The sequence below is a fragment of the Macrobrachium rosenbergii genome, chromosome 57 (assembly GCF_040412425.1).
Source record: "Macrobrachium rosenbergii isolate ZJJX-2024 chromosome 57, ASM4041242v1, whole genome shotgun sequence".
NCBI lineage: Eukaryota > Metazoa > Arthropoda > Malacostraca > Decapoda > Palaemonidae > Macrobrachium > Macrobrachium rosenbergii.
This window is the reverse complement of record NC_089797.1, coordinates 6,710,514-6,728,845: the sequence shown is the minus strand read 5'-3', so window position 1 is coordinate 6,728,845 and position 18,332 is coordinate 6,710,514. Positions and strand designations below refer to the sequence as shown.

General features: G+C 36.1%; 1 protein-coding gene and 2 long non-coding RNA genes across 5 annotated transcripts in view; 2 read left to right on the top strand and 1 right to left on the bottom strand.

The window, feature by feature from the left end:
- Positions 1-11,307, top strand: part of RhoBTB (Rho-related BTB domain containing) — a 137,388-nt gene extending 126,081 nt beyond the window's left edge. For 2 of the 3 annotated variants that reach the window (XM_067101456.1, XM_067101454.1), the window contains exon 15: positions 10,305-11,307. In XM_067101456.1, coding sequence (XP_066957557.1) covers positions 10,305-10,359 — 55 coding nt within the window. In that variant the 3' untranslated portion in view covers positions 10,360-11,307. The remainder of the gene's footprint in view (positions 1-10,304) is intronic. The other variant, XM_067101453.1, reaches the window with a different exon arrangement.
- The window catches only part of LOC136836938 (uncharacterized), a 235,111-nt gene that overhangs the window by 199,529 nt on the left and 17,250 nt on the right, over positions 1-18,332 (bottom strand). The window lies entirely within an intron of this gene.
- On the top strand, positions 11,990-17,550 carry LOC136836937 (uncharacterized). The gene is made up of 2 exons (XR_010852508.1): positions 11,990-12,448; positions 12,556-17,550. It is a non-coding gene; the product is annotated as an uncharacterized lncRNA (long non-coding RNA).

Here is an 18,332-nt window from a genome sequence, read left to right as displayed (position 1 = left end):
CATGTTTTTATCCTGCATGATGCCAGTTGAATGTTTAACAGACTTAAATGTGTTATAACATTTAGAATATCATACTGGTAGAATATAATCTTACTTTAATACTACTGTATCTAGTTGGAGTTGAAAACTACTGTCCAACTCAGGTTGTAATTATGACAGTTTCTTGTCATGCAATTAAGTGCAAACTTTTTCATGATTCAATATAACATTAATTTCCTTTTTAATGTTTATGTAACAATTAAACCCATTAACAGAGTTTAACCACACCATCACTTATTATGTGAACAAGTGATATAGGGCAACTAGCGACTGACCAGTGGCCATGTCAAAGGATACATGCATTCAAAGCCACAAATTTTTGAGGAACAATTATTCTGTTCTGAAAAAAGAAGTATTTTTAACATTACGTTTTTTTAAGGAAAACTTAACTCAGCACAGTACTGTACAGAATTTGGAAGGGTCACAAACTTGATATCACTATTTTGAATAGAGGACATTTGTAGAAATAAACATAAAGGCCTTGCCAAGTCTTTCTCAAGGGAAAAACAGAACTCATTCTCAATTTTAGAAATAAGAAAAAAGGAGTCATCTTTTTCCAATAGCACGTGCCATACAGTATATTAAGTTGCACCATTTTCTGATCAGCACGGAACTGCTCATCTTTAAATACAGCTGGCTTCTGGAGGCATTATTAATATTAAAATTGGTTGTAAAGATATTCTCATTAAAATCAAAATGACTAAACGAAATTTTGCAGAAAGTCCAATGTGAAAAACCTCATCTGTGCTAAAGTATCAAGTATAGACTTTGGGTTTGCTTTGGCATAAAGTCTCTCTTTCCTCTGTTGAGTGAGGGAAATTGAGCTTAAGGGTTTAAAGGCTGCCTCTCCTCATACCATCACTTTATAAAATTTCTAACAAATACCATCTTTCTTTTGAAAGATTTAAAAGAAAACTGTTGACAGAAAGGAATAGTGAGGTAACAAAAATTACTGAAGAGACTGGACCCTTTGAATCCTTGCAATGGTTCTTGGTGAGACCTTTGTAAGTTATTGTAAACCCAGTATATGTACTATAGTTTTGATTAAAAAACTCAAGAGGACCATCAGTGTTCTTGGGTATTAAAGTCTATATCTTAATCATGGATAAATTTTTTTTTTTGTCAAGTGGCCTGTATGTCAGGGGAAGCAACTTGGAATACTTTGTCTTTCTTTTCTTATTCACTGTCATTTAATTTACCACTTGGCATTACAGCCACTTTTTGAAAATCTACCCTGGTGGCTAACTGATACTGACGAGATGAAAGGAGAAATAATGAGGGATGAATTGCTGGCAAATTATGAATGTGAGGAATGGGAAAGGAAACCAAGATCCTGCTGCAAACAACCTCGAGTACCATCTACTGAGTGCTACACAAAGCACACAATAAGTGGTATCCCCCTTCACCATAGAACAAATTTTATAGAAGCTACCCAGTCCCTGAAAAACTGAAAAGGAAGTGCAAGGAAAGCTTTAAGCTTCATCCATAAACATTCTCCACTGACATTAGACAAAAAATTGAAAATAAATTGTTAAATAAAAACCTAGGGCTGAAAGAATTGGGTGTTTTTACAATAACAAGTAGATTGGTTACTGGCCCCAGGGAAAAGGCTGAACTGCTTCATCAAGCTTTTGAAGCCAAGCAATCAGCTGAGGATGTCCCTCCCTAATACTTGTCATCCTGAACCTATTCTTACAAAATTTGCATTTCGCTCCAGGGATGTTAAGAAAATTCTGGATAATCTTGATAGCTGGGGTGGAGAAGATCCTGATGGTTTCTTCCCTTTGTTTTTTAAGAAAGTTTCCAGTGTGTTGTCTCCCAAGATAAGTATACTCTGTAGATTTTTATGTCGATGTAATCTTCCCGGATGAGCGCAAGCTAAGTAATACAGTGCCTGTTCCAAAGAGTGGCATATCTGCTGACTGCAGTAACTACAGGCTAATTTCTATTCTCCCTGTGCTCTCCAAAGTTGCTGAAAAACTTATTTTTAAGCCACTATATAAGTATGTAGAATCTAAAGGATTGTTAGCTGGGAGTCAATATGCATAGTATAGGAAGCAGTTAGGTACCTGTGATGCTCTTTTAGACTTGACTTGCCATTTGCAAGGGAACCTTGATAGGGGTTTTCAGTGCAGAGTAATTCAAATAAATTTTAGTGCTGCTTTCGATTTAGTAAATCACAAGACATTTATAAACTTCAGAATCTTGGAGTGGGTGGATATGTTTTAGGATTACTTCAAGTTTTCCTAACATGTAGGCAACAGCGAGATGCTGTGGACAAGATTTTAGCGAACCAAGACCTATTTTGTCTGGTGTTTCACACGGTAGTGTTCTTGGTCCACTGTTATTTTTTGTGTATACAAGTAATATGGTTGTTTGCATGGAAAACAAGATTGTTCAGCATGCCGATGATGCAACACTTGTGGGTGTAGTAAAGTCTCCACTTATAAGAAATGAAGCTGCCCTCAGCCTCAATAGGGACATGGACCAGATCAGAGAATGGTGGGGTATGAGGCTGAACTCCAGTAAAACAAAAACACTATTGATTAGCAGATCTTGTACAGATTTCCCACTCCATCCTCCCCTTCAGGTGGATGGAACTTTGCTGCATGAGTCTGAAGCTTCAACTATTCTAGGTATAACTTTTGCCTCACATCTAACTTTTGAGAAACATCTGCTGAAAGTTTCTGCAAAAGCCACACAAAAGTTAGGTATTGTTGCTAAGGCCTCAAATATTTATAACAGTGATAAAATCAATACAACCTGTTTTAAGTTGTTTGTGCTTCCTTTGCTAGAATACTGTTCTCTGGTATGGATGTCTGCTTCTCTCAGAATGATTTTTTATGAATGGTTTTAAGTTATCTGGGGTCGTAAACAGAGATTTATCTCTTTTAGATACAGTGATTCGTGGTAATAGGTTTCTCTTTCCTAATACACAGTAGCAGTTATGGCTTGGACCATCAGTGGATGGTCTCTTGTTTGTTACTTTTTCATAAGTTGTACTTCAAAAAAGATCTTTCACATTCACAACTGATCCCTGATCCCCTTTACCTGCTGAGAGCAACCAGGTTTACTGAACAGCAGTGCCAATATGCAGTAAATGTGCCTCACTGTCGAACTTCTCAGTTCCAGAGGTTCTTTATACCTCACATCATTGGACTTTGGAACAGCTTCCCAAAACATATCATGAACAGTAATAGGAACTTCAGAATTTCAAGTGAAGATGCAATGCATTACTACCTTAATACTATTCTCCTTGCACTTTAATACAGCCTTATCTATGGCAACTCAAGAAGTAAGGAACAAAGAGCACTAAGATTTCTGTTGTTCTTCAGACAAAATCTGCTACAATAGTTAACTTATTTCACTAAAAATTAAAATTAAAGCACAGATGACTGGGCAAAGAGAGCTCCTATGCATAAGATACAGTACCTAGAAAACAGGAAAGTTAACTGTGAAAGTGAGTGCCAGTTCTCAATTCATCATTCCTTTTTTGCAGTCTAATGTGAATCACACATTTTAACTACACAGTCTGGTTAATCTGTTTGAAAATACATGCATGATGACTATTTTATAACGAGGCAGAACTTTTTGCAGTGAAACCTATCATAAACTGTAGCATACAGAAGACAAACGACTTATTGTAAGGTCACCAAAAAGCTATCTTTCTGTTTATGTGGACAACTTGGCATCAGTATTTATTATCTGATAGAAATCAGTTTCTGTAAAGTACTCGCTATTAATGTTTAATAATACGTTGCATTTTTAGGTTTTTAAAAACTGAACTGCTTCATTGCCATGTACCAGAAAGTACAGTGGGATGCTGACCCTACTATAATACTGCTTCTTTTTTCATGTACATAACATAATGTCTTGAATTTTTCTGGGGTATTTTTCCCACCAATTCATAGCAGCGCTTTAATACATGAGCATTTCAGCTTTATGAAATACTGAATTACTTTGACCAATTATACCACTTTGCAGACTGAAAGCTCCACTAGTTATTCATAGTTTTAATGGCTTCTTTGATTGTGTTTTCCTTAATTACATGTCATACACAATCTTGTATAATTCCTAAGTTCCAAGCATTTATTACTGGCACCCGAGTGAAAGTATTATGCCTCCCTGAGAAGGCTGAAGTGACTTTGCATAAGTCTTTTGAGGTTTAAAAAATTCAATTAAAACTTTAGGCAACAAGGTATAACTAATATTCTTTACATAAGCTAACGTGCTGAAGACCGATTAGGAAATCACATTCATCATGGATTCGAGAGATCCACATCATTGGGCAATTATAGATCTCTGAACATTACTGAAAATGTATATAATTGCCCTTTCGAAAGATAAGAGAGAATTTTCAGAAGATAAGTACAGTATATTTGTTGTGTGTGTGTAGAGCTATTACAGTACTACGGTGTTGTAGTTCCCTGTCCAAGTTACTTGATAGCAACACACCCCTTATCCCTTTAGGACAGGGTCCTTTGAGACTGAATTGGTGAACCCATTTTGTGAGGTGTTTTGTGTAGTATAATTCAAACAGGGAAAAGATGAACATAATCAACTGCTGAGGTTTCATGTCATTGCTAAGTACTGCACAAGAATCTTATTGTTGTATTGGTCATCTTAAAAGCGTGTTCATTCGAAAGATGACATTTTTGTCAATTTGTGTTGGGCATTTTGTACATCTGAGAGATCATAACTTCCTAATACAGTAGATGGTTAAGTTCTATTATTTCTGTTCTAAGGTATTCAGGGAAATATAAGATTTGCCAGGGTCTCTTTGATGTCTCTTCAGCAGAGAATTTTTATTAGGATTTCATTATCTGAGTTATAATATGCAGTGTGCTTGAGAGAGAGAGAGAGAGAGAGAGAGAGAGAGAGAGAGAGAGAGAGAGAGAGAGAGAGAGAGAGAGAGAGAGAGAGAGAGAGAGAGAGACTCATCTCATCAAGTTTATCCAGTCTTCCCTTCACCAAGATCATCTCACTTTTTTATATATTCTCAAAAATATTCAAGTAATACTGTACAATAGAGAGCAACTAAATATCCAATAATGAAACAATTCTTTCAAAGAAAACCCCTTAAGATGTACTGTAGGCTAATTTTGTACACATCTGACGACGATAGGCTTAAAAACTTTAACTAAAACCCAATTAAGAACTTTTTATCCGTGTATGATTTAGTAGTGGTCTTTTAAGGAAAGCTAACTGATAAGGGGACTGACAATTACCCAATCACTCATTCCAACCAATTCCTACTTTCAGCATCTCAGAAGCACCAAGGAAAATATCCTGTAATGTTTGTAGGTTGTGAATCAATGAATCCTGTCAAGCCACAATCATGTGTGTTAATCCTGTCGCATGGGCATTATTGTAGCTCGAGTGTTCCTATTCATTTGTATCTTGTTTAATATTTCCTCTTACAAACATTTACATTTTGTAACCTCAACCTTCGTTTCGTGGGCTTTTGTTTAAATATTTGATTAAAATGTTGGTTCAGACTAATTCACTTGGCACTTTGAAAAGGCAACACATGTCTACAGCTTTGCCCTGTTTTGTATGCACACACATCAGTAGCAATCACATGCATTGTTTTGGAGAACTGTAGCCTTAAGTGTCCCAGAATTTCCATGTTGCCACTTGGAAAATCATAATTTGCTGTTCTTCAAATTATGATGTGTACCATCCACTGATGATGAAATAACTATGTACAGTTTTGTATTGGGTCTTGTCCTTTCCAGTTTTTATTTTAAGTCATTAACTTCTCATCAGCATTAGGATGAACTATTTCACTGTACAGTGTATTTGTCAGACATTGTAGTTTTCTTGTGTGCTTTGAAAAGGATTATAAGTACTCCTAGATTTTGCTGCTTGCCAGACCAAATTCAGCAAAGGTGATAACGTAACTTTGTTTTGACTATGAACAAGGGGGGATAAAGGGACTATTTCCATATTTTCATTCCCATCTCCCTGTCTTTCTTAACTCAATGTTTGGTGGGAATTTCACCTGAATTATTCAATAAATAAAAATGGTACTGTGAAGACTTCAGGAAGGGAAATAAAGCACCAAGACAAACCTGAAATCTACAAGTTTTTGAGGAGTAGAAAAGAGAAAATAATCATCCGATAATTGCAAAAAGAGGAGTTTACGCTAGGTTCAGTTATGTATCATATAAGACGTAAGTAATGTGACAATAATTCATCGTTCCAAGCACTTCCTAAAGAAAGTAGAAATTCCATGTTGTTTGATGTCTATTAGAAAATGACCTATTAGATGTAAAAAAAAAAAAATTATCTGCTGAATGTTAAAACTCAAAATTCGGTCACCATATCGTGTGATCTGATGAGGCACATTTTGAAATTGTAATTATCATCATAAATAATGATAATGGAGAGCATAACTGTCGTGATATGAAATTAAATTAGTAATAAGGATTAACGATTACAATAGTGACAATGATAATAATTTGAAATGTGGCTTGCCACTCAGTTTTGCGTAAAATACAGTAAAAGATATTTCTTGTTATATTGGAAATTATCCATAACTTCCTTTATATAATTAGGGTTGATTATTTTACTCATTTAAATATGTTGATGAATTTAATGAATCTTAATAACTGAAGGTGTGATTCATTTTGTTTACTTTTGAATAATCAGTGTTTTCATTTTGTTACATCCTGAGTGTATCATGCTGTAGCCTAATTAAGATGATCATGTTTTTAAACCCTAGTTTTTATTCTTTCTCTCGTGCTATTGATTTTACAATTGAAGGTAAGTAACAACTTCTATAAAAGGACAATGGTTTGTTTTCAGTGTATCAGTGACTTTTGGAAGTAGGTTCGATTTTGTTGCAATTGTCAACTGCAGTCATTGTCACGTTTTTAAAGGGATGACAGGAACTTCCCTTCCCCATAGAAGTAGAGCTATGCTAGAAACCCGTTTTAAGTCTGTACTACGTCTCTTCTTTCTTGCTTTCTCCTCCTCCTCCTTCTTATTTGTCCCCCATCTCTCTCTCTCTCTATCCCTCTCTCTCTTTTGGGAACTTTATCATCCTCTACTGCTATATTGGTATAAGGATAATGCTCTTGTTTCTGTCACCAATTTTGATAAGAGATAAGGCAAGTGTTCAGTGTTAGTTCCTTAAGCATTGTGGCACAACTGTTAAGTGTACGGGAGTCATGGACAGTAATGAACTGTGGCCAAAGGTTTGACTTAGTGTGATAATGTGTAGTAGTAAATCAGTGTGTTCAATGTTAGACAGAATACGGATGTTGCTTTTTAGTTGTGAGGATCTGATGTTCTTTGCAACATCTTCCTATATGTGAAACATTGCTGATGTGTATATGAGAAACTAGAAAACTCAAGGATTTCCTCTTGTATAAAAAAGGCAAACGAGAAGTTTGTAGGATTCTTTTTTTTATTATTTATTTATTTAGCGCATCACCCCGAGGACTTCTCCAACTCTCGAAAGACTGGATGTCATTGCAATAGCCCCGTAGTGTTGAAATGCACCAAAAGTTGATGGTTTACACAGCCGACAACATTCTTGTGTTTTGTGAAGGTGCCATGAAGGACTTTTGTATCACGGACCGTTTCATCGCTCATTGGTTCATTGAGATAGTATGCTCAGTCACTTGCGTAGCCTCATTTTCGCTAGGTAAATCTCACATACACATACATTCTGTCCCTCAAGAAACACAGGAATGTTTTGGACTGCAGCTTGCTTGAGTTGCTCAGTTATTTCTTGCACGCCATCTCTCCCTTATTTCTTCAAGTGGAACAATCAGCAGGGCCCTAACCCAAACATGATATTGGTGGGGCAAGATCCACAAATAGGAAGAATACTTTTTGCTTAAAAATTGAACTCTCATTGAAAATTAAATAAGTATCCAATCATTGGTTACGTAATATCTGTCTTTGGTCAAAGAGCAAAGTTATCGCTGACGAAACGAAGTGATAATTATTATTCCACAACTATGTAAGACCACTCACTTGGATGCTGTTGCATCTGTGAAAACTTAGTTAAGTGAAAGGAAGGAAATGGGGAATTAGGTTAAGTAGACTCTGAAGAATCAGCTCCTGATTCGAGGATGCTCACCACAGAGGTTGTATTACGAATAGTGCTATTTGTAGATCTTTTGTTATCAAGAATTGTGTTGAGGTTACGACCCTGATTATGGATCTAGGCAGTGTTGATATATCACTGAGAACTGTAGTTTAAGGTTTAGATATTTGCTATTTTATATATGGCTTTTGGAGACTTTAATAAATGTGAATGACCTGCAAGTGTTTTTTGTCAACCTTCGGTACCATGTGGAGGCCTCATGCTCAAGTCTTCATCTGGAAGAAAGACTGTCCGGGAAAAGGAAACTGTGCATTATTTTGTGCTAGAGTTCTCTTGTAGTAAGAGTAGCACTTAGCTCTATCATCATTTATGGAAACACTAAGTAAAATATAAACAACAAGCAAAGTATTTGTAGCAATAGATTGTGTTAAAATTGTAGCGGCTGTTTGATACTCCTTTCCATTGTGTTGTAAATATATGTTCTGTTGAACACTTTTATATGATTCGATGTAAACTGATTTTCTGAGTCCGAGTCTAAAATAAGCTGTGTCTTTCTCTCTGCAAACCTGTGACAACAATGACAACCCATATTAATATGACTGCATACCGTCTGCTTCTAAAGACAATATCCAGTTGCATTTGCATAAATTTTTCATATTGCTTTTTGCTTATTGCATATTCTTAATGATTGATCATTATAATGCAGCAGTCTTAATAATGAAGAAAAAAATCGGTTTACTATATTTCATTGACAGCATGCAACTATTCTTGTACAATATTAGCGTAGGTCCAGCTCATCACTACTCTTGATATACTTGCTAGCCTTAATTATAAGACCTTTATCTTTATATGCTGTAGTATGCTCCATAGTCATCCTTACAAAAGCATATTTTTTGTAGCCATAATTCATTTTTTTTTAAATATGAAGCTATCAGGTGATCCAATCATATCATTACATCATCTTTATAGCCAAAATATGTTCTTCTAAAACTGCAGTGTTCAACTTTGCTTCTGATAAATGCTTAACACTTTAAGATTAAGGAATTACGCTTCTTTCGCTTAAACAAGACCAATTTTGCCATCCTTGGAATTCACTGACATTTTCATGCTGCCCTCACTGGGGGCATGATGCTAGGATAGGTTGACAAGCATCGAATTTTATATTTGAAAAGTAGCACCAGACGACCTTATTTCACTATATACTGTAACTTCTAAGGATGCCTTAACCCAAGTCTTGCATAAATTGAGGTGAGAAGATCACCCCCTTCTTAAGTTTTGGATTATGGACTTCCCAACTGTTTTCTGTAATAGTTAAAAAAAAAACTTTTAAAGTTCAAACTATCTATTCACATCAATGTTACAGTTACTCAAGTTGTTTTGTTCATACTTTGCGACTAAGGTATCTGCGTTACATCCGACTCATACATTAACCAAATACTGTCTGGTAAACATAAGGAATCCTTTGACCTATAGGATATACTGACACTCATACAATCACTCTTATTTCTTCTTTAGTGGAATGGAATAAGTACAGTAGAAGTATTTTATTCGTTCCGTCCTTCTGTAAAGTCTGTGAGGGTACATACCATTTACTAGATTTGATTTAAGTAATGCTCGCTAAATTTCACACACGTTCACTTGGCTCACAGCTTTGGCTTATTCTGATTTCACTTGCATCGCAATCCACGGTTTTCCATCAGTGACCACTTGAAAGAGTGCCATGAACACATCACTTTGATCACAGCTTATGCTTAATATTCCTGACAATCACATCACCATCTCTTGTATTCTGAGTCACTATCATTGCATAATTCTCCACATCTGCCGCCATTGCTATGGTCATCTTTCACTGCTACTTGCATCATACCAGTGTCTGTCACTGTGATAGCTATGGATACCAAGAACAGCAGTACCAGCCACCTGCAAAATCAGACCCCTCCCCCCCAAAATGCCCCTTGTAGTGTTCTGCACGTTAGTCCGCATTGCTGTCATGCTTTGCTTCTTTGCAATCCATGCGGCCATGTATGGTATAGCCTTTTTTTATAGCGAGTTTTTTGGAGACTAAAGTACATCATGATAACTATCTTGTTATAAGTTCTGTCAATACTGATTGGATGCTTTGAGAATAATGATAAAAAGAAAGCTCTGTGGTTTCTTCGAATCTCACATCACCTAAGGTGTGTGTCCCTCTTCTTCTTCGCAGACCGTACGAGAATTGTGGGTGGTACTGCTGGCCATGGATACAACATCTTTTATGAAACAACTAACTTGTCATCACGTCATCCATCAACTTTCACCCTTCGATCTTCACATGTCAGATCATCGTCTACAGCCACTCGTCGGAAGTCATCAACCATCACGTGTGCCGTGTTTTCGTTCCATTGATAACGAATCATGAACACTGTCAACATTTGTCGTCCTAATTTAGAGAAACTTTCCGATAGAAGTTGCAATTGCAGCGCATTTGATAATGATTTCATCGTTTCTATTTCAGACATGTTAATCACTTACAGCTCTTGTCTACCTGTGATTTGGTTTAATGTAAGTTTCTTTAGCAGCTCCCAAGGTTTCAATTTTTGTACTGAATTGATGCAAGTATCTGTCAAGTAAGGATGTGTTACTGATAATGTATTTCTAAGGCTTTAGGCTCTTGGTATGGACTCGTTTCACAACTTAGATTTCACCTGATTAATGATGACTATTCATGGCAAAAGGTGTTGTAACTGTTTGTATGCTAATTTCTCTCAAAACTAACCTGGTCTGTCGTGGGGGGATTATGTCTAAAAGATACACATTATTACTTGATGATGGTATAATTGCTTCGCATTTATCTACGGCATTTGGAGTGAATGAATGTCAGTGGTAGTGTCCTGTACTGTTCTACATTCCTGAAAACCGAAATTCTGAGAAAAGATAAAATCGCTGTATAATACTATATGACTTTTTGTACTCATAATTATATACACACATACATGCATACACATATATACACAGACAACCATCCACACTTGAATAAAACAACTTGAAATTCCCAAATCCAATCATATATAGTCTACCTCAGTGCCCTATCATGCACCATTTGTAATTGAGAATGCTTTCCTCCATTGATAATTAGAGCTACTTAGAAGTAAAAAAAAAATGCTTCAAGTAACTAAGATACAAAAAAGCACACCCTGAATTAAATTATTTTCATACATAATAAAAAATTTTGACAATCTTTTTTCAAGGCCACTTAACTCAATTGCTACAAGAAAGCAGTCCAATTACTTCGGCATACGCACAAAGAATGACTGAAAAATTACTGTACCTCAATGTATTTTCAGAAAGGGACTTATTCAAGTTTTACCATAACCTGTAGTGATTAGCCATCATAACACTGCATTTTGAGGATGTTGTAATGCTTTAAGCGTCATATCTTTGCATATCTTTTCATTCAAATGTCCAAAAACATTAGGTTTTAACGTGGAGATTTTTATTTTGGTCTCAATTATGAATAGTTTATTTTCATGTTTATGCAGACCTTTTTGTTTGTGCTTGGTTTTTTCGCCACAAGTGTTTGTATAATGTCTAATTTCCCATTTCTATACTGAAAAGAATTGAAAGAATTCATCATTTTTGCTGATTCCCCATTTTTGTATTTTAGCCTATAGCTAAGCAGGCGACTTGCAAACTGCAAATTTCAAGCGTAAAACTCCGCATTGCACTTTATAAAATTTACTCAGGATTTGCAAGGCAACAGTTCTGAGAGCTAACAATGTTCCTTTTGTTGAGTACAAATGGAAAGCTGATTAATTATACTCCCATTGTAAGTAATATTTCCTAACACGACTTGGTTAGAGAAGAAAACTAAACTAGTTTTTCCTCATTACATTTATACGTCGACACTCTGGGGAGATGCAACGAACGTTGATGCTCCCCTCATGCAAATATATAACAGAAATGTGGTCAAGAAGATTTGCACCAAGGTTGCAAGTTTTGAAGTACTGACTTTAATTTTAATTTTTTGATGAATGGATTTTACAGTACCAGGCAGAATGAGTGATTCCCAAGATTGACCACTTTGGAGGTCAAATGAGTGATTCCCAAGACTGATGACTTTGGAGGTCAAATTCAAGTAGCCTAAGCGGATGACCTACAATATCTCACCAGAAAGTAATGTACACTCTAAACGATGATAATAATAGTAGTACTGTAATAATTTGAGTTGTTTGTTCACGAGAAATTGGGAGACTTTCCAATTCAGTCCCTGCGTTTAGAACCACGAAGAAGAATTTGATAAAACGTTTCCTGGACATTTGCAGAAGACTCAATCATTTCACTAGACTCGACTCACAACACCAATACCAGGTAATGTCTTTAAGTGTTTACATTTTTACGTGTTAGGAATGAGTGAAATAAACCCAATTCATGTATTGTTTTTTTGTTATAAAATAGGCTACGTATATCTATTTCAGAGCACTGAGGAACAAACCTACATGTATTGGACTGAGATGATCACCTAGGCTACTGCATTACATGGACCCACGTGGTTTTTTATATGTACTTAAATCATTGTAAAAAGTGACGTTTACTCATGAGAACCTAATTTCTGGCAAATATGAATTTGTTTCCTTCTAGTGTCAATCATTTTTCATTCTCAATTACCCTAGGTTAGGTTTTTATTAAGGCAAGGCTACCCTATAACAATCTTATGTTCGGCCTAGCCTTTGACAGTCTAGGAGGACATTTTGTCAAATGGTGAATGTCTCCCAATTTCCAAAGTCATGTTAATCAGTGACATCAATAAAAGAGGCTACTAAAAGTATGCAAGAAACAGATCTGACAATCTATGCTACAATATGTACTGCTAGGATATTTGTAGGTAAAAAACATGTTTGCTGTCACGTCAGACATGTTTTTCAACAGTGCTAATAGGATATGGGCATATCCTGTAGACTGACCAACTATCCTACGTTTACAAATGAATCACTTAATAATAATATCAGTGTGATTTAGTTTATTTTATACAGTAGGCTGTTCTGACTTTGCACGCCTACTACACTACTCTGTCACAAGGCTTATATGTTTTCAGAATTTTTCCCTTTACCTAGATATATTTCCTTTCTTTTCTTCTTGACTATTACAATTCTACAGTGCTGAATTTTTTATTTTAACCATTCCAATCAGTCAATCAAGCCTTCATTATGTGGAAGTGTGTAGGAAACTCACAAGCTTTCAATCTGTCAGTGTAAAAAGCTCTGTTAGCATAAGTACTGAGTAAAATTAGCAATGGTTTTCCCGTTGTAATTCTAAATTTCATGTAGACAGGAGGGAGTGACTCTCCTTTTAACCCCTCACTTAAAGAAATGTATTGGTGTTAACAAATCTGTCCTGGTGTGTTTTTATTGTTAAATTTGGGTATGTGTGCATGTGTTTGTTAGGTAAGGAGCAAATCCAATACATGTACCCATGTAGAGGAAACTGCCATGTGTTCATTTGAGATACAGTGCTGCTAGTTTACAATGGTTGTATTTGCCAGTCAAGGGTAGAGACTAAACTGCAATCCAAATTTGGCATGTTTTGACAAAGGAGATTGAAGGTACACGCCTTGCCACTCACCAAAACAACTTGCTTTTTGCTCAGTCTGAAATTATAAGGATCATTGATGGTACCCTTGCCTGCCTTAGTGATTTATCCTCGCATTTCATTTTGTCATGATTTCTTTTCATCATGTAGGCTATGTCCATACTTGGTGCTTTGGGTAATTTTCAAAATGCAGTACATGTACAGTAGTTACTGATTTGTGTACATCAAAATTTTACATTTAGGTGAACTTGAGACCACTAAGTCACCCTTTTTAACTCTTATATGGCTTGCCCGAAGGATTCTTTTTGTGAATGAAAGGTGTAAATTGGAGCAGTGAATTAAGAAGTACAACATCTAAGTAGGAAGCAACCAGAGGGACTGGATGAACAATACAATACTGTATAAGGTAAAAACATTACATCCTGGGGTGAAGAAATTATGCAAATAACCTTTAACACCATTTAAGATATAAATGGTACACCCCTACTGACTAGAGCAAATGTGCAACAAGTGTAAGGGTTAGTAATAGTAATGCCACCACCAGCCTTTACATTTTGAATTTTAGTATTTTTCTCACTTAATCATTTTTCTTTAGACATTATTGACCAACAATGTTGCCTCAAATTTTTACTGTACTCTTTTGCTCTGAGTACTTTTCTGTTTAAATAGCCTATACACTCACTGATAAATTTTGAATTTGTACTGTATCAGCCTCTACAATAGCAAAGAGCAATAGGTGGTATTTTAATTTACTGTTTACCCCTGAATTTTCTGATGTCTGTGTTTGGACTTTTTTTTTTTTCGGTGCTAGGCTTGCTCTATGTTCTCCTGCATTATCAATAATCTCTGACAGAGAGACAGACAGACAGACAGACAGAAAGTTATTTTGGTTAGTGACAGTGGGGTCACTGTCTTTTGTTGGAGGCATTCTCTACAGGTAATTCCTTATCAGCTCAGTGTGGATGAAAGTTTGATTATCCATGCAATCTGGCAAATACATCTATTGTAAAATAATGGGTATTATCTAAGAAACATAAAGATGGCTTTATTTTTTTCCTTATTTTGCAGTCTGACAGTGTAGACAAGTGCATTATTTCTTACCATAAGATGATGTCTGTCCAATTTCTGAAATGCCATTTTGACTGTAAATCTACAGTAGGTTATGAAAATTTGTCTTATATGTGGTTATAAACAATAAGCAAATACTTATTGGCTTTATATGTTTAAGATAAGGGTATGTACTTGAGGTTAGACTTAATAACAAAATTATTTTAATGCAGTTTATTCCTGTGATGAAACCTGTAAATTGGTTTTAACTGACTTATTACAAAAGCTTCCTGAGAAACTTTCATCACAACCCTGTCACTTATATTTGCCCACATTGTAGTCTTAGAATGTCCCAAACACTGTGCTATTTTGTCTGATATACAGTAGAAGAGCTTTAGTAGCTAATGTATCATTGCCTGACCTCTCATGTAAGACATACTGGTTCTGGCCACATGATCAGTGGCCAGTTTTGTACAGGAGGTCCAACAATATGAGATGAGCTAGGTGTGCTGCCACATATGTGTCTGCTTCTTCCATCCACGTTTCAAGACTAGCAGTTACAGTACAATTTTTCTCTTCGTACTAGCTCCCCATGACAAGAAACTACCATAATAATTACCCTGTCATATCAATCTCAGCTGCTGTGATGTTGACTGAGGATGGAGAAAAGAAGAAGAATGTTTTGATTGGATTGGCTGCAGATGAAGGATAGCATACCTGTGAAGAGCAGCCCTGAATACAATAAAACGTGTGCAGGCATTGATTCATTGCAGTGAAAAGGGTTGAGATAACTATGGATCTCTTGTATCCCTACTGGATTCTCTGCCTGCCTTCAACATCTTTCTGTCTTTGGTGGTGCATGATGTTACACTGGCCAGAGACAAGTCAAAAACATCAGCCGAGTTGTTCTGGGTTGCTTTCCCAGTCCAGTTGCTAGGGAGGAGGCATCATCCTGCATGGTGTAACTTCTTCAGTTGTGTCCTCATCCACAAAACATGACCCATTTTACTTTAGTGAAGTGTCTTTAAAAATTAAAAGCAAAATTAGAGTCAAATGATGAATTGACATCAGCCAAGAACAAAAAACTAATTTACTTTTCATAAATTAATCATAAAATACACCAAGATTTATAAATTCCTTTTACACCAAGAAAAAATTATAGATTTCCTTTCCAGTGATATCTATACTGTTGTTGATGCCAGTTATGGCATTTGGAAACAAAGTGTAAGGAAAAATATGCAAAATTTTGGCATTTGGAAACAAAGTGTAAGGAAAAATATGCAAAATTTTTGCAATTTTCTATTTTGGATGGGTTTAATGATAACTCTCTTAGAACAACTGCTATGAGCATGGAAGAGAGAGTTACACCATCCCCAACACTCTCCAGATGGTATCCTAACACCATGTGACATCAGTATTTTTATGGCTAATTTTTAAAAATTTTCTACAAAAGACATCATTTGATGTCATCAGAAACTCAAAGTATGAAATTAGCACAATGTCATTTGACAACAACACAATTTCAAAGAATTAAATGCAGCCACCTGGAAGTACCAATCTACTTTTGCAAGATTTTACTATAGAAATGCAACTCATAATTACCTGGACACATTCCTTGAGAGTGGTAGTGGCTGCAGGCCAACTTACTTGCACAGATGGACTCTGGGGAATCATTTTTCTCTTTTTGTAATACTCTTTTCTCATACTCCTTCATTTATTACATCTAGGAGATGTAGACTTCCAGAGTTAGTGGCATCTAGTAGCACCTCAACTAAATGGACTTCTGTACTTATGTACTATTATGATTATTTTATGGTAAGCTATCGTTTTAGGTGTGATGCATTTTTAGATAAATCTCTTACACTGAATGTTAAGTGTAAAGTAAAGGTTAGTTTAGGTTTGAAACAATGCAAGGCTGCTGTTAGTTGTAAGACATCTAGAAAATATTCAAGTACAGGCTATAATGTAGGGTCATTTGTTACTTATCATCCTTTGATACTTATCAGAAAGGCAGACTCCCAAAGCATCTGATACGTTCTGGTGCTATTATATGTCCTCTTTCTTGTTCACCTGACACTTATTCCACTTATTCATATACATATGCCTTAATTTTTAGCACTAAAGGGGATTTTTTTTTTTAACTCATAAAGACCGATGAGTTACTGGAGCATTGCAATCCTGACCTTAGTCCCCCATTGGTTCCCTGTGCCCTAGAGGTGTCAATTGCCACTGAGGGCATCCAGCATCGGGGACCTCTCACATAATTGTGATTCAAACATAAATGATGAGGTCGTGATGAAACAAACAAGTATTTCTATAAAACAAAAATGGTTTCATCCTTCAAACTCATCACTCATATGATTTCCCATCACCCCAGTGTGCTGATCAAGAGAAGCAACCTATACAGACTACATGAAAAGTGAGGCAGGAGACAGTTGGGTACTTGAGGCTCCAGGCATGTCTGGCCTTTAGTTTCTAACACTCTTCTTCTATCTGTCAGACAAAATGTGTACAGCGTCTAGGGACATGCAAAGACCAAGAATGTCAGCTTTTGTGAGTGATTGGTTTTGAGGAAAAAGAAACTAGTTTTATAAAGACATTGGTATTTAATTTTATTCATACTGAAGTTTTTCTACTTGCAAAGATAATTACTGTTTATGACATTTTTATTGAGTGGTGTGTACTAAATGTAAAATTTGAAGTGTGTTCTGGATGTGAAATATTTGTTTTTATCTTTACATATTGTGGCTTTTTATGGATGCCTTTTTTAATGTGCAGTGGTATTAACTAGATCTCACAACTGATCAAACCAAATAAAAAGTATGAATCTATCAAACTGAGATGATGAAGGGGAAGATTTTTCCTTTAACATTGTGGATTTGGAAGCCGACTAACAGCAGTGGCCAACCAACTGTGCAATGGTGGATTCTATCAAAGTACTGTCAACATAGGTAAAAGATATAAATAACTAAGGTACAGTATGCTGTATTTAAATATGTATTCAGAAAGCTCAGATAAGTGTCTTACAGAGTATGTCATTAGTTGTTTGTACAGGCACCGCCAAAAATATTCAGTCAAACATTCTCTGACACTGAGATGACACAGACGTCTTGTAGCTTATTCTAAAATCTCAAAGGATGGATGATGAAATGCCCTAACTCCCCTTCTCAATTAGAAATGATGTGACTTATTATTCAGAAATTTTAAAGCTTATTGGACAACATTATAAGCAGGAAATGGGTAGTCTCTGTTGTTGGGCAGAGTCCAGAAGTCCACACTATTCCTCCTAATCCCTTTCACACACGACCATACTTGCCTTAAGGCAAGGTCCCATGGCCTACTTGCATAAGGCATCTTAATCTAAACCAGCCTACCACCTCCTTGGGGGTTGAACCCTGGCCATGTAAGCAGTAAGCCAACTGAAGCCATAAAAGAGAGAGACAAGATATGCAATTGCATATGCATGGAATCATGGCAGGTACCAATGCAACCTTAACTAAAGTTTCATATCTGGTTCCTCTCCTTTTATGTCTTGTGCAGCCGAGAGAAGGACAAGTTAGCCTACTACTTGAGCAGTTGGCATTTCAAATCCCCAAGGAGATGGTTTTGTTAACAAGTA